Below are 15,787 nucleotides of genomic sequence, written 5' to 3' on the forward strand. Positions count from 1 at the left end.
CCACATCAAGGGAGCAGGCCATGGCGGTTTGGGTACAGCAGGGAGGGAGACTGAGGGATGGCAGGTTGGGTGGACAGTGGCTCCAATCTAGAACTGAGGTTCAGACCCTTTGGGGATCAGGGACCTCTTTAAGAAGCTGAGGAAATCCATGAACCCTCTCCCCAGGGAAGTGCATATATGCACACACATGCAATATTTTGGGGACAATTTCTGGAAATTCCTACACCCTCTGGAATGCATAAACTCCCTATGCGTACATGAATCATTGGTCTATGAAAGACTAGGGGCTTCTAGAGTAAATGTGTCCACTCCAGGCTGGTTTGCTTCAAGGTGAAGACCCCCAGGGATCCTGTTAACAACAGTCATTTGCTCAAAATCACACTGCCTTAGCCAGCGAGATGGGGGGGAAGGGCATGGGAATAGCAGAGGTTGTCCCAAGACGAGGCTATGGGGTAGGTGTGGTAGTTCCCAGTGGCTGTGAGGAGAAACTGGGGATTCTCTACACCAACAGGAGCCACCAGCCAGCCTTCCAGCCCTGGGCAGTAGCTGACCCTTCGAGGAAACCCATCCTGTTGTGTGGAGGGGAACAAGGATGAGGAAACCCCTCCTGTTGTGGGGAGGGGAACAAGGATGAAGTTTAGCCTGGATGGTTGAGCCCCTAACGACTTAGGGGAAGTTTATGCTCCAGAAATGAGGTCCCGTTGTTCCCGGCCACCCTCACTCATGATGCTGGATTGACAGAGGCAGAGATCTTTGAGAAAGCAAGAGTTGAAAACCACGAAGGAGGATGGGGCTGCCTGTCCTCCCAGTGGGCCCAGATGTGGGGGAGGGGGACAGGGCACCAGCTCGTCTTTAAGGCCCGAGAGAGATGAACCAGCCAGACACAGGGCCAGGCAGATACGCAGTCTGCTTAATAAACTGTGCCCCAAGTCTTCCACTAAAGATCCCTCTGCAGGCTCTTGCTGAGAACGTGGGCACCCACAGGTCAGGACGGGAGTTCCAGTGTTGGGCCCAAGCCCTTGGGCTGGTGAAGCATGGCAGGAACTACATCCTGGTGAAGAGACCTATTCTTTGGTTGCTTTGTGCTCTTCCATATAGGTTGTTTGCAAAGTCCCCATCTTTTGCCCCTGGGAATCCCATCCCTCCCACGCCCCACCCAGCATTCCCTGGGCGTGGCATCTCTGGCAGGTCGCTGAGCTTCTCACCTCCTACCTGGTCTTTACTTGCCCTTCTCCTTTCCTTCTTTCTGCTCCCAGACTTCGGCCTCTCCATCCACATTGCCCACTTTCTCCTCTCGTGCCTGTCCCCACAGGCAGGCCCAACTGGGCCCCTATGTGGGCTTCTGTCTGGGCCCTCCCCAGGCAACAAGGGGAGATCTGGGCACCAGGAAGCGCCAAGGGAGAGGACAAAGGGCCAGGGGCACCTGTCAGTCTCTGCCCAGCAACAGTCCGGCACCCTGACCATCTCCTCTCCTGGTGCAAGCCTGGGATGGCACAGAGGGCATCGGGCGTGTCCCCCGTGCCCTCCCGGAACAAGCTGTGGAGCCACGCGTGTCGTGGGGGGTGTTTGCTGATGATGCCGGCAGAGATTCGAGGAGATGGAAACGGCCTGCTTTGCTCTCCCCCACCCCTCACCCATTTCCGGTCCCAAAGTCTCATGCAAATGGTACAGGAGGCCCCAGGGCTACCGTCATGTGTGGGGCAGCAGCTGCCACTGCTGGGCCTGGGCGTCAGCCTGACACTTGCTGGTCACCAGCTGGGCAGGCTTCGTCTCCAGGCAGAGGCCGCTGACTGAATGCTGGATGAAAGATCCTTTTCTCCTCCATTTCTAGGAGGAAGGGAGAGAGGGAAGGAGGGAGATGAGAAAATAATGACTAAAAATGATGCACTTTATTTCACATGTATGTACCCAGCCCTATATATGCCTAGTTCATGTCCCCTCACTTCAACCAGGCTGTGTGTCCCTTATGTAAGAGGCTGCCCCCACCTCCATAAGCTTTAAGCCCTGCCCTCTCCATGGACTCCTGCTTCTGCATTTGGCAGGATGTTACTGTCTAGATCAGAGGAGGCAAAGCAGAGGCCCACAGTGTTTATTTAAAACGTGAGGCCAGGCTCATGCCTGTAATCCCAGCACCTTGGGGGACTAAGGTGGAGGATTGCTTGAGGCAAGAAGTTCAAGACCAGCCTGGGCAACATAGCAAGACCCGGTCTCTAAAAAATTTTTAAAAATAGTTAGCTGTCATGTGCCTGTAGTCCCAGCTACTTGGCAGGCTGGAGGATCACTTGAGCCCAGGAGTTTGAGGTTGCAGTGAGCTATGATCTGCCCTGCACTCTAGCCTGGGTAACAGAGCAAGACCCTGTCTCTAAAAAATAAAAATAAATAAATAAAATTTGGCTTAGTTGCTATATACAAATGTGCATTTCCAGCTTCTATTTAGATGCTGGGCTCATTTCCTCATGTGGCCTCAGCTGGATGGGGCTGAGGATTTGCTCTCTGCTCAAGATGGGGCTCTTGCTCTCCAGTCCTCGACATGGTTCCTGTCCAGTTCCAACTGTTCTCCTACAGGGGTTTGCCCATCACCTTCCTGCAGGCCCTTGAGTCTGTGAGTCCTGGCCTAGGTGAATCTTTTACTTCTGCAAACAAGCTTTCTTCTTCCTGCAGCCCTAAGCTTCTGACCTGTGAGGCCGGTTACCTATTCTCTCTAGTGGGAACTTTGTAGGGATGAAGGGTGGGGCAGCGGAGGGGACCCAAGTTCTCCCATCACGGAGTCACAGAAGGGGCTCCCAGGTCAGTGCTTTGGCTGTGGTGGTTGTAAGGGGCTAGGCATACAACACTAACAAGACAAATAGTCCCTGTCTTCATGGAGCTCAAGCCTGGTGGGACATTAAACAAACACTTACCTAAAGAAGTATTTCCTCCTGAGTAAAACAATAGGCTTGATCTACATGTTGACTTGGCCCCCATAGAGCCTCACTCTGGAGGGCTTATTTGAGTCTATGTGCCTCAACCTGGGGTCCTCTTCCCAGGGTTTGCCACCCCCACTGCATGTTCCCCAGGCTACAGGCCACCTGTGCCCATGGGCGAGGAGTCTTACCTGCTTGCCTTCTCTTGGGTTGCATATCTGTAGTATGACCGGGGACCCAGGGGAAGACATTAAGGTGGAGGTGGCAGCCAGGCACTTCCCCTGCTGCTGGATGAGATGGTCACTGAAGAGCCATGCCTGCCAGATGGGGACCAGAAAGACCAGGTCAAAAAGGGCAGTGATGAATGGGGCAGACAGGTAGATGGGTGATAAAGCAAACATACTGTATATGTTTATAGAATTTTCTACAAATAATTGTAGCAGCTAAGGTAGATGTATGGGTATTCACTATGCAATTCTTTTAATTTTTCTGTATGTTTGACATTTTTCATCATAAAATATTGGGGTAGGGGCGCTTAGCTGGAAGGCCAGAGGGCAATCCAGAATGTACCAGGGGACGCCGGGGGAGAACAACAGGACATGGACCCGGGCAGCCAGGGAGCTAGTCCATGCTGGAGTCTCCGTGACTGCTCTAGTTTGGGCGTAGGTGTAGCACTCATATGTTGCACCCGTGTGCACACAGGAGTCCCGGCTGCCCTGCTGCCCGTCATACAGGCTGACTGCAGCTGTATCTCAGGAGAGAACTGGGTGCTGTCTGGGCAGCATCTCTCCCTCTGCAAGTAGAAAGCAGGTGGTGCACAAAAGTTTCCTGTGCGACAGGCTGGAAAGGGAGCGGAGTGCAAGGGGCCCTGGGAAAGTGGGTTTGTGGTGGTTGTAGACAGAGAAGGACGAGAGTAGCAGAGGGAAGCCCTCCCCCACAGTGCCCCTGGCTCTCTCCCTCTCCCCGTCCTGACCCAAACCCCTCAGCAGCTTACCTGGGCTGGCTGGGGGCTCTTGGCAGACCCTCTGCAGATCCCCATTCCGAGGAGGAAGTCACCAGCTGTGTTCTGGCCCTGGGATTCTAAGCAATTAACCCCCTGCTTAATGATGCCAGGGAGCATTTCCTTCACAGGGATCCTGGGAGAGGAGGCAGCGGTCAGGCTTGTCCTCTGCCCTCCCAGGCTTACCCACGCCCTCTGCCTGCCAGCAGCACCCAGCAGCCCCCGGGAGCACCAAGTTCTCCATGGGAAGGGGGCAGGGAAGGCCTGGCCACCAGGGGGAGCGGCCTCTGAGAAGGCTGGGCCTGGACCCCAGGCATCCTTCCAAGCAGCTCAGGGAGGCCCAGGGACCGCCCTGGAGGCCAAGCCCAAGACATGGAGAAGCCTGGGGGACAGAACTCAGGCCAGAAACAGTCCAGAAAGAGGGGACCCTGGGGAGAGACCTGGGCCTGAAGGTGGGCTCACTAACCAATCTCAAAATGACAGGGAAAGAGTGGTTTTGAAGAGGCAAGTTTAAAATATACAAATGCAAAAATGTGTTTAATCTCACTAATGATTAAAGAGCTACATATCAGCCACCACTGTTTGCTTAGCGTATTTGTATACACGCCCTCATACTTCCATATATATTTTTTTACTGACAATGCCCAGTGTTGGCAATAGCTGTGGGATTAAATCTTCTCACGTCCTACTGGTGAGAGCATAAATTAGCCCAACTTTTCCAGAGGGCAGTGTGATATTATGCATCCAAGCCCTTAAAAATGTGCACACCTTGCATCAGTTTTCTAAGACTGCCATAAAAAAAAAGTAAGAAAAATGTGCACACCTTTCATCTAGTAATTCACTTCTAGGAATTTATCCTACAAAAATAATTATAGATGTGTTAAAAGATATTCATCCCAGAATGACTGATTAACTGAAAACAGTGGAAACTCCTAGTTATCCAACAACACAACAATACTGGCTAGGCTAAATAAATTCTGATTTCATCCATAGCATGAAAAACGGTGAAGCCATTAAAAAACGACTTTGTGAAGGAATATCTGGTAACAAGGAAAAATGCTGACAGCATAGCATTAAGTAAAACAGGCACATTTCAAAATATTATATTATTAAGAAAACATTTTATATGCATAGGAAAATATGCTTAAACACACTGACACCCTGTGGGTAATAACCCTAAGGACGCTGCCGGCCCAGCTGATACAGACTTGAATGCCTGGGTTTAGAAGGTCATGTACATTCTTAGATTATGGACCCAAGGTGGGGCGTGGGGGTAAGAACTAGTAGGGCTTAGGGCCTAACTGCAAACCTTATCTTATCTGCCTCCCATAACCTCTGTTGGGGAGAGAATTTGGGCCTGGGGGCTATTAGACCACTTCTGGCATTCTTTGATGGGGACATCTGCAGGATCTAAACCAAATCAGGGCTTTCTTCCTCAGCGTTGGCTGGAGGCCATGGAGTTCCAGAACTGATCCCTCTCACAAGCCTGGGGAAGCCACCTTCACTTTCTCTCCCACACCCCTGACAGCAGCAGGCACCTCCTCCAGACTCCCCTGAGAGGTCACACTGGCTGCCAGCTGAATCTGGCCCCAGAACACTTTTTTTTTTTAAGAGACAGGGTCTCATTTTGTCATCTCAGCTAAAGCGTAGTGATGTCATCATAGCTCACTGTAACCTCAAACTCCTTGGTTCAAGCAATCCTCCTGCCTCAGCCTCCAAAGTAGCTGGGAGTACAGGCACACACTACCATGCCCAGCTAATTTTTCTATGTTTTGTAGAGATGGAGTCTTGCTATGTTGCCCAGGCTGGTTTCAAACTCCTAGACTCAAGTGATCCTCCTGCCTCAGTCTCCCAAAGTGCTGGAATTATAGGTGTGAGCCACTGTACCTGGCCTGTTGTTGCTTTTAATTATTTGACAATATTAAAAAATTTGGGCCGGGCACGGTGGCTCACGCCTGTAATCCTAGCACTCTGGGAGGCTGAGGCGGGCGGATTGCTCGAGGTCAGGAGTTCGAAACCAGCCTGAGCAAGAACAAGACCCCGTCTCTACTATAAATAGAAAGAAATTAATTGGCCAACTAATATATATATATATATAAAATTAGCCGGGCGTGGTGGCGCATGCCTGTAGTCCCAGCTACTCAGGAGGCTGAGGCAGAAGGATTGCTTGAGCCCAGGAGTTTGAGGTTGCTGTGAGCTAGGTTGACGCCACGGCACTCACTCTAGCCTGTGCAACAAAGCGAGACTCTGTCTCAAAAAAAAAAAAAAAAAAAAAAAAATTTGAAGGTTACACAGAAAAATTTCAATCCTGCTTGTCTTGAAAAAATAGGAAGCTCAGGCCACGATGAGCTTGCATTCCAGCCTCACACTAATCCACCGTGGTAAGTAGCAGCTGCCCCCTCTGAGTGGGGCTTTTGCGTCCCAGTTTGCCACAGGTCCCTACAACTCCCTATTGTTTCATCCCCACCTACGGGAACTACTTACATCACTGTCTGACCACTGTAAGGATTTGAGTTTGCAGCCCCTGCTAGGTGCAAGGGTGTTGGAGGGCAGTAGCTCCACTCTGTCTGCCTCGCCCAGGATCAATGTGCTACATTTCCTCTCCCTGCAGAGACCAGAGCTTGCTGAGGCCTCTTTGGGAACCGCGCTTGGGGGGCCCAGGGCTTGTTCCAGATCCCCTACTCTCTTCTTCTCCCCACCCCCTGTTGCTTAGGGAGGTATGTACGATGATCAGCTTTCAGAGGTGAGATGGCACTATGACAATGTGCCCACATGTGACAACGGCCCCTGGCACTGAAGGCCTGCCCACTGGTGCTTATGGACGAAACTCTGAGCTCTGTCCCTGTGGTGGCAGCCCTGGAGCAGCTGCCCAGCTCCTGTCCCTTTGCCTGGAGTCTCTGGGCTCCATCCAAATGTCATATGAACACGGGTAGAATGTATAGAAATGACTGCTCTTTTCTCCTCAGCATCTCAGAAATGATGTCTCTGAGTGAGCACTATCTCCTTAAAAGTATTCACTTCCAGTAGTTGCTTATTTATTACATTTTTATAAACTAATGTTCTTCCCTTCACAGCTATTGCCCAGGGAGCTGGAATTATCCATGCCGTCAACTTTCTTCCAAGGATGCTGCTATTGCTCAAATTATTCTGGAATTTCTTGGAAACTGCTCCCAGAGGCAGTTTAGTCTTGCTACTTTTGAGTCATCCTGTATTTCGGACCGAGGATTATATTATCTGGGTTAATCACCTAGTTTATTCACTGGCTACAATCTAACTGTGGCTGTTTTCCAAAAATCAAATCTGCCTTCAAAGGCCAAAGATTTGCCTCTTTCAAGGATAGTCAGGCTCTGGGGGGGTGTTCTGGAAAGCCACGGCAGCATTCTTGGGAGAAAGCTGGCAGCAGCGGAAAACCTGTTCCCCAAGGTGACAGCTAGAGAGAGGGGATGCTAATTTTAGACATCATTGAGGCATACTGACCATACAGCCTATTTAGTCACAGATATTTATTGAGTGCCCATTTTGTGGCCGGCACTGTTGTAGGTGCAGGAGATAAAGCAGTGAACAAGCAGATAAAAGCCTCTACCCTCAAGGAGCTTGCAGGCAAGTTCAAGGAGATGAAAACAAAATTAATGGCCAAATATAAGCTGGGGAGGGAGGTGGTGGTGGGTGTTCAGGGAAGTATCCCTGAGAGGGGGACATTTGAGTAAAAACCCCAAGGAGACGAGAAATGAACCATGTGGATGTCACCAAGGCACTGAAAGGAGCATAGCAGAGCTTATTACAGTCCTTTTTGGAACACACCCATGTTCACCCACGACTGGAACCCTAGTGTACACACCATTGGCATTTTGCTTCTTCATTTTCTATAGCAAACATTTCCCCAAGTTTATTCACAGTCTTTACTATATTATATTAATGAATGCCTATTTGTTTAAATTGATGCATGCTGATTCACTGAAGCCAGCCCCTATTGTTAGTTGTTTCTCATTTTTTCACCGCAGCAGATAAGCTTACAGTATATACTGGTCAACAGCTTTTTGCTTTGGTTGCTTTATTTTCTTAGGATAAACTCCCAGAAGGGAGAGAACAGGGTCAAAGGGTGAATGTTTCTGCAGTCTTTGCTGCATAATGTAGCACTGGTTTCCTAAGGGGATAACGTCCATTTCTAGGTCTAAGACCCAGACTGTTAAAAATTCAGTTGCTACCATGCCTAATTTATAAATCCTAGTAATGCCCTCTCGGTTCCCCCAGAACTTTCACATGAACATAAATCCTGGCAGCTAGAAAGAGCCAGACTAACATGGATGAGGGGTCCAAGGTGGGTGGGGGTGAGGGGCCCAAGCTGCCAGCCCCCGCCAGGCATGATGCACAAGATGAGGGCTGCACTCACATGAGCTCTGGGTAGACGTTCTCCAGGTACCAGCGGAAGGACTTGCAGTTCATCTTCTTCCTCTGCTCGATCCTCGTGGCCACACTGCAAGAGGAAGCAAGGCTGAGCTTTGGCCGGCCAGTGTGGGGAGGGAGCCCCGGGGAGGGTGGCAGAGGCCCTGGCCGCAGCCCCAGGAGTGAGCCCCCTCCTCCCCTCCTCAGGTGGGCAGGGACCAGGAGCCACTCGAGCCTGCCCTGGCCAGTCTTGGCCACTGCCATAGGTCATTCTCAGACCTGCAAGCTCTACCCAGTTTTCCTGGTTACTCCTTATTCCTCTCCCTGATTCCTGCTCAGTGCTCACCTTTCAGGGTTAGCTCAGCCCAGAGGGGACAGTGCTTTTCTCTCTGCTTCTCACTGCTTAGGACCTCGTTACCATAAACTGGTCCTTACTTTTGCAGAGAGCAGAGCCTTAGTTAACTAGAAGTTTTCCTTTCCTGCATTCCACTTGAAAACAAAGTCCCACGATAAGAATTCAAGCTGGAAACATCTTTCTGGAATTTTGGCAAATAAGGACCATTTGATGTGTCCTTGGGACACTGAGTTCAGCCTCCTCACCTTCCTCAACTACACCAGCCATAAAGGCTGTGGGTAGATGACCCTCTTCCCCACCTGTCCAAGCCCCAGGTTCTTGGACAGTGAGCTGGGGACACGACAACTCACCTGGGAAGGTTTTTGTGAGAATCAACTGAATTAAGGAGACACAAAGTACTTAGGACAGGGCGGGTGCTAAGTAAATGTTTGTTCCCCGTTGAAAAATATCTAGTGACATAACCATTTTCTTTTAAGGGGGATAGATATAAATAAATAGAGTGAAGAAGATTCACTGATGATCACTAATAATGTTTCCAAATTTTTCTGACCACAAGCGTAGGTAGGAGATAGATATATCTTACATTATGATCTAATACACCCCATATACAGTCAGCCCTCCATATCCATGGATTCTGCATCTGTGGATTTAATCAACCATCGATCAAAAATATTCAGAAAAATATTTTCACAAAGTTCTAAAAAGCAAAACTTGAATTTGCCATGCACTGAGTACTGTATTGAATCTACTCCAATGAAGTAATTTATAGGCATTCTATTAGGTCTTATAAGCAATCTAGAGACAATCTAAAGTATACATGAGGATGTGCATAGGTTATATGCAAATACTATATCATTTTATATCAGAGACTTGAGCATTCATGGATTTTGGTACCCACAGAGGTCCTGGAACCAATCCTCTGTAGACATCAAGGGATGACTGTACCTATACAGGTTCATGCATGACACAAACATACAACTGAAATAAGAGTTTCATAGAACAATGCAAACCCTTAACTGAAATCAACTCTTATTTTTTATTGTGCTCTGTAGTAATCTAATCTATAGTGTTCTATTTCTCTCTCTCTCTTTTTTTTAATGCTGGTCACAACCCACTAAATTGACTTCATAACCCATCTGCATTCTTTTTTTTTTTTTTTTTTTTTGAGTGTGCCGTACTGCAAGGCGGACAACCCATCTGCATTCTGAAAATGCTTAACTAGACTGTAGTCGTAACAGCCACAACAGGAGAATAGGCTAACAGATCATGATTTTTGAACAGGGGGTGGAGACAAACCCCCAAATGTTTTCTGCAGACAGTCCTTTCTTAAGCATGCCCACAGATTCCCCTTTTCCTGCAGGCAGCTTGTGGGGGCGACTCTTTCATAAGCGAGCCTTCTCTTGCCATATCTCCCTCTGACTTGTGTGGACCGCTCGGGCCAGGAGCCTGTCTCTGCATTGCGTCCCCTCACAGGCCCAGAGGAGCCCATTAGAGGAGGAGCTTGGTGACTGAGGAGGCTGTGGGCGGTGCCCTGGTGCACCTCCCACTTTGTCTCTGCTGGGGTTGTGTTGTGCTAACGCGGGTGGGGGGAGGCAAACAGTGGAGCAGGGGCCCACCTGCCAAAGGCCTTCCCGATGGCCGAGGGCCGGGCCTCGTAGTAGTATTGCTTGTACTCGTCCATCCACACCTCTGCAGTGCGCTTGGTATTCCTACAAGGAGAGGAAAGAGCTAGGTAAGGTCACCAGGGAGACAACACTGCCAGGATGCGGATGGGTTCTGTGCGATGAGACTCTCAGCAGCAAGGTGGTACTGACTGGGGTGCATAAATGAGCACAGTCTCTTTGGAGGACAATCTGTCAATATCTCGCAACTTCGTGGACATGCACAGTATACTCGATGACTTTCCCATTCTATTTCAGTAGAATCTATTCTACTGAAATACTTGCATGTGGGCAAAAAAGACATGACAAGAATATTTGTCTAACAAACCATTGGCGACAACCTAAATGCCCATCAATAGGAGAATAATTACCTACTTCCACATGATGGAGCACAAGATGCCTTGAAAAAGAATGCCATAGTTCATATGTATTGACAACTGAAGGGTATCTATAATTTAGTGTTCAGTGACTGAAAAGCATGCTGCTGAAAAAACATGCATTTATATAAAAGCACAAACACAAACCCATGGTGTGTGTGTCTTTTTCCTATAAATAAACTTTATATATGAAAATGCATTTAAAGGCCTGAATTGATAGACCAGCAATCTATTAACTGGAGTTACTTCTGAGAGACAAGTGGAATACACAGAAGTAAGAATGAGGGGAAAGGATTTTCACTTTTTTTCTGTATAATAATGTAAGAGGCTGGCGCAATGGCTCACGCCTGTAATCCCAGCACTTGGGAGGCCAAGGTGGGAGAATTGCTTGAGCCCAGGAGCTTGAGACCAGCCTTGGCAACATAGCAAGACCTCATCTCTACAAAAATTAGCCAGGCGTAGTGGTGTGCGCCTGTAGTCCTAGCTACTCGGGAGGCTGAGGCAGGAGGATAGCTGGAGCCCAGGAGTTGGAGGCTGTAATGAGCTATAACCACACCACTGCACTCTAGCCTAGACAACAGAGTTGGACCCTGTCTCAAAAAAAAAAAAAAGGTAAAGAGTAAATATATAATATTAATGTCTATATATATAATTTATATTGGTACTGCTTGAATTTTTACAGTGGTCATATATGACTTTTCTAATTATAAAAACAATAAAAATGGGTGGGAGGAAGCAAAACAAAACTCTAGGCCGTTCTGTTAGCTAGACTGCACAAATGAGCACAGGCTTGGCCGTGTGAAGAGCCATTCTGGGAGGAGGGGATGCTCACGACAACACCCCCCACCCACCAGGAGAGCAGGTCATGGCTGGCTGAGGCCAAGTGCACCCTGTATCTGGGGCCATGGATGGACAGGTGCTTGACCAAGTCAGGACGCTGAAACCCATAACAAGCACTTGGCTCAGTGAGGGGAGGATAGTGCTTAGTTGGTCATTTGGCCAATTTTCCAAGACTCTCAAGGACAAAGGGAGTCAAGGCAAGAGAGACCTGGTGGCAATTCCTGCAACTTTATCCTTCTATTTCTGAAAGTACCTGGAATCCCAGAATGTAAGACCTGGGAGAAGGCATATGGAGAAACTGAGGCCCAAGAAATGGGGTGGCTGCCCAAAGTCACATGGTGCATAACTGGCAGGGCTGGGGTCTAGAGCCTTGGCATCCTGCTCCTTGTCACGGTGACCTACCTGATGTAGGTGAGGGCATTGCCCTCAGGAAAGTTGTAGGGGTGCCGCTTCCTGAAGACGTGGCCCACCCGGCTGCAGGGGACGATCTCCAGACTGCCACCACACATCCACACCCTGAAGGAGAGCTCTGTGGGAGACGGCACCGTCAGGAGCAGGAAGGGGGCCCTTGGCCAGTCCCCACTGAGCGAGGGTGGGAAGGGGCTGGCTTCCCTTCCCACTGGTGTCGTTCTGGAGGCACGTGCTGGGGTTGGAGCTCCTGGGCCTGTTCAAATGGGGTGCTCCTACTCCTCGCACATGCTCCTGACTGCGCACCCCACGCGGCTATGTGGGTGTGCTCGCACACACATGCGCAGACACACGCGCACACTCCCTGTGGCTGAGGCCTGGGAGAGCAGTGGAAACAGCTTTGAAGGAACACCAAGAACATAAGGAGAGGGAAAACCAAACCAACAGCAGCATCATCCCCAGCCTCTGTCTAGAAAGCCTCGGCCAGACATGAGCTAAGAAAGAACACATCTGCTCATCAGCCAGCTCTGGGCATTTGTGAGGTTAGAAAACCAGCCGCCAACCAAACCACAGGCTGCTCCAGCTGGCATCTTTTCGGCTGGCCCCGACCTCCCTCTTGGCCCAGTTGGTCTCCATGTATAGGCTATCACTGGCCCTTCCTTTCGATGGTGTTGGTGGAGCTGAGCCAGCTTTTGCAGACAACTATGGTCCCAGTAGTGTCGGGAGATGCACGAAGTGGCCATCCTGCCTCCCAGAAGGGGACATCACAGGTTACCACTCAGTTCTCCACTTGCCAGTCGCCATTTATGGTAAGGACCCACTTTGGCAGCTTGCTAAATCACACATAATCTCTTCTGATTTCCTACTTTCTTTCATATAAACCTTATAGTTGGAGACTCTGCAACATTAGAATACCTCCTTCCTGTGCCAGAAAATCTATAACTCCTGTTTTTTTCAAACTAAAACAAAAGATCATTTTCTCATGAGTTCTGGCTCCACAATTGGCCCTAAGGACACTTGTGGTCTCTAGCCAGCCGTGGAGCTCTCTCCGGGCACAGCGGGTCAGGGCTCTCCCAGAGACGCCCACCTCTGGCCAGCCTGTGTGCACTCAGCGCCAGGACTGGATGCCTGGCATACCTGCACCCACACACATTGTTGGCTACATTAATAGGCTTCCCTAGGTCTGCCCACAGACCGCCAGGCATCCGTCCCCTCTAGCTGGAACTCCGCAGCAACTGAGGTTTAGAACTGGGGACAGGCCTGGGGCACAGAAGATTTGCATTCTGGTTCCATTTCTGCCAGACCAAGTTTGTCATGCTAATTAAGTCACTTCATCCCACCCAGCCTACAATGTCCATACTATTATTAGCTACTGTTATTATTATCAACAATGGCAATAACAACAGCAGTAACCATCATCCATTTACTGAGCACTCACTATGTACCACACTCTTTATATCCAAAGTCTAATTCTCCCTGCAACCATGTGAAATTGGTATTATTGCCCTTATGTTTTTAAATAAGGACTGTGAAGCTCGAAAATGTTAAACAACCTCTCCAGGGTCACCCGAATACTCAGTTGTAGAATCGCAACATAAAAGTTCACATTTTGTCCACCCACACTGTTTGAATCAGATTCTTTGGTTTATTCAGCAAATTTTTACGGAGCACCTATTATATGTCATACACTGCTCTAGATTCCCTTATGCTCTAGTTGGGGAGGCAGGAACCCAGGAAACTAAGAAGCAAAAAATACAAGATTATAAGAAAATGAGTAAAATATGTAGCATATCAGATGGTGATAAATGGAGAAAAATTAAGTGGGGAGCAGAACAGGGCTCGTGGAGTTGGGGTGGGGCTACATTTTTAAATAGGCTGATTTGGGAACTTTTCACTGAAAAAGGTACATTTGAGCTAAGATCTGAAGCAGGCGAGGGAGGGAGTCGCGTGGCTGTCAGGGAAGAGCATTCTAGGCAGAGGGACCAGCAAGGGTGCGGACCTGGGGCTAAGAGCTGGCTGCAGTGTAGGAGACTGTGCAGCCCCAGTGCAGTGGGGGAGGATGGGAGAAGGGGCTGTGGTTGGGGGTCAGGGCCGACGGTGTAGGGCCTGGTAGCCAGTGTGAGGGTTTGGGTTTTGCTCTGAGTGGCATGGGAACCCTTGCAGGGTTTTTTTTTTTTTTTTTTTTTTTTTTGAGACAGAGTCTCACTTTGTTGCCCAGGCTAGAGTGAGTGCCGTGGCGTCAGCCTAGCTCACAGCAACCTCAAACTCCTGGGCTCGAGTGATCCTTCTGCCTCAGCCTCCCGGGTAGCTGGGACTACAGGCATGCGCCACCATGCCCGGCTAATTTTTTTATATATATATCAGTTGGCCAATTAATTTCTTTCTATTTGTAGTAGAGACGGGGTCTCGCTCTTGCTCAGGCTGGTTTTGAACTCCTGACCTTGAGCAATCCGCCCGCCTCGGCCTCCCAAGAGCTAGGATTACAGGCGTGAGCCACAGCGCCCGGCCCCTTGCAGGGTTTTAAGCAGAGGAGGGACATGATCTGTGTTTTAAAAGGATCCCTAATGTGAACCCCACAGTTTTCACATTTGCCAGCCCCACGCACGCACGGTGGCTTCTGGGCTCTTGAGTTTGGATCTCTTGGGGGACACAGGCACACATCTCACTTTGGGCATTTCCCTCCCTTCAACAAAGGAATAAAATGAAAGGCTCGGAGCCACGAGCGACAGGAGTCTCACGGCTAAAATCTGGTCCCAGCAGCAGAATGTCTGAGCGCTGCAGCTAGCCTAGATGTTTCTTTGGATTTCTTCTAAGAAACAAAACCCTCTCCAGAACTGCTCTGCGGTTCACCTTTCAAGTTCCCCAACCCCTGAGACTTTGCCTCGGGCAGAGTTTGAAGTTAGCTGTTTGATCACTCACTCGTTCCTCTGTCAGCCCCTAGCCTAAAAAAAAAAAAAGCAAAGGCTCTGGATGCAGAGACAGTTGCTCTCCCAGCTTTCTAAGTCTTTGCAGGAAGCCAGCTTTGCCAGAGCTCCCTCAGGCTGAGACTAAGGACACAAAGGAGGTCGCTGGGGTCCAGCACACATGAAAGAGGGTCAGGATGGAAGGGTCACTGCACCCCAGTTCCCAGAATTTACTCCTCCAAACCCTGCCTGGAACTGGCTTCCAAGAGAAAGTCAGAAAGCGGAGAGGACCTCATGCCTGTTCCCACTCCGGCTGGGTTTGAGTCGGGGTCAGGCCTGTTTCAAGCCCCCTCCCCCGCGCGTCTGTTTTCCTGATCTCGGAGAAAGAAGAAAAGGAACCCTTCTCCTTACAGCCCCTGTAAGGCTGGTGGCAGGCCCCGCTCCCCTTTCTAGATCAAAAAGAAAAGGCTCAGGAGACCAGACCCGCCAAGGACAAACTGCCAGACCCCGCTGAGAAGAACCACACCCAGAGGTCCACCCGGATAAGAAAGTTTTGGCTCCTGGATTCCACAAATACCACCAGCCCCTCTTATTTCTCAATGACCACCAAAGGTCGCCCCAACTCTTCCTGCCAAAAGTCCTTAGCCAGGCCCAAACAGTGTAAAAAGGCCTCACCTCCTTCAAATGGATGTGACTTCTGGGCCACCCCCCCTGTTGGGACCCCAGAACCTCACTCAGGAGTGCTACATAAAGACACATGGTTTGGTCCTACTTTTTCTCTCTCTGTCTCTTTCTTTCACCACCGAAAAGCTTTACATTTGGTGCCGAAACCCGGGATGTTTGGCACCACTTTCTCTCTCTCTGTCTTTTCTTTTCCCCACTGGCGAAAAACCTTACAGCCCCAGAGGCACAGACTTTGATAACATCCACAACACGGAAGTGGCTCCGGGAAAGGAG

General features: G+C 49.6%; 1 protein-coding gene across 1 annotated transcript in view; it reads right to left on the bottom strand.

Annotated features, from left to right (window-relative positions):
• Positions 1–797: 797 nt before the first annotated feature.
• The window catches only part of GALNT16 (polypeptide N-acetylgalactosaminyltransferase 16), an 81,432-nt gene continuing 66,442 nt past the window's right edge, over positions 798–15,787 (bottom strand). The window contains exons 10-15 of the mRNA XM_076003915.1: positions 11,922–12,048; positions 10,258–10,350; positions 8,294–8,377; positions 3,898–4,039; positions 3,095–3,220; positions 798–1,827 (exon numbers count right to left, since the gene is read on the bottom strand). Coding sequence (XP_075860030.1) covers positions 1,690–1,827; positions 3,095–3,220; positions 3,898–4,039; positions 8,294–8,377; positions 10,258–10,350; positions 11,922–12,048 — 710 coding nt within the window. The 3' untranslated portion in view covers positions 798–1,689. The remainder of the gene's footprint in view (positions 1,828–3,094; positions 3,221–3,897; positions 4,040–8,293; positions 8,378–10,257; positions 10,351–11,921; positions 12,049–15,787) is intronic.

The sequence above is a fragment of the Microcebus murinus genome, chromosome 6, assembly GCF_040939455.1.
Source record: "Microcebus murinus isolate Inina chromosome 6, M.murinus_Inina_mat1.0, whole genome shotgun sequence".
Lineage (NCBI taxonomy): Eukaryota > Metazoa > Chordata > Mammalia > Primates > Cheirogaleidae > Microcebus > Microcebus murinus.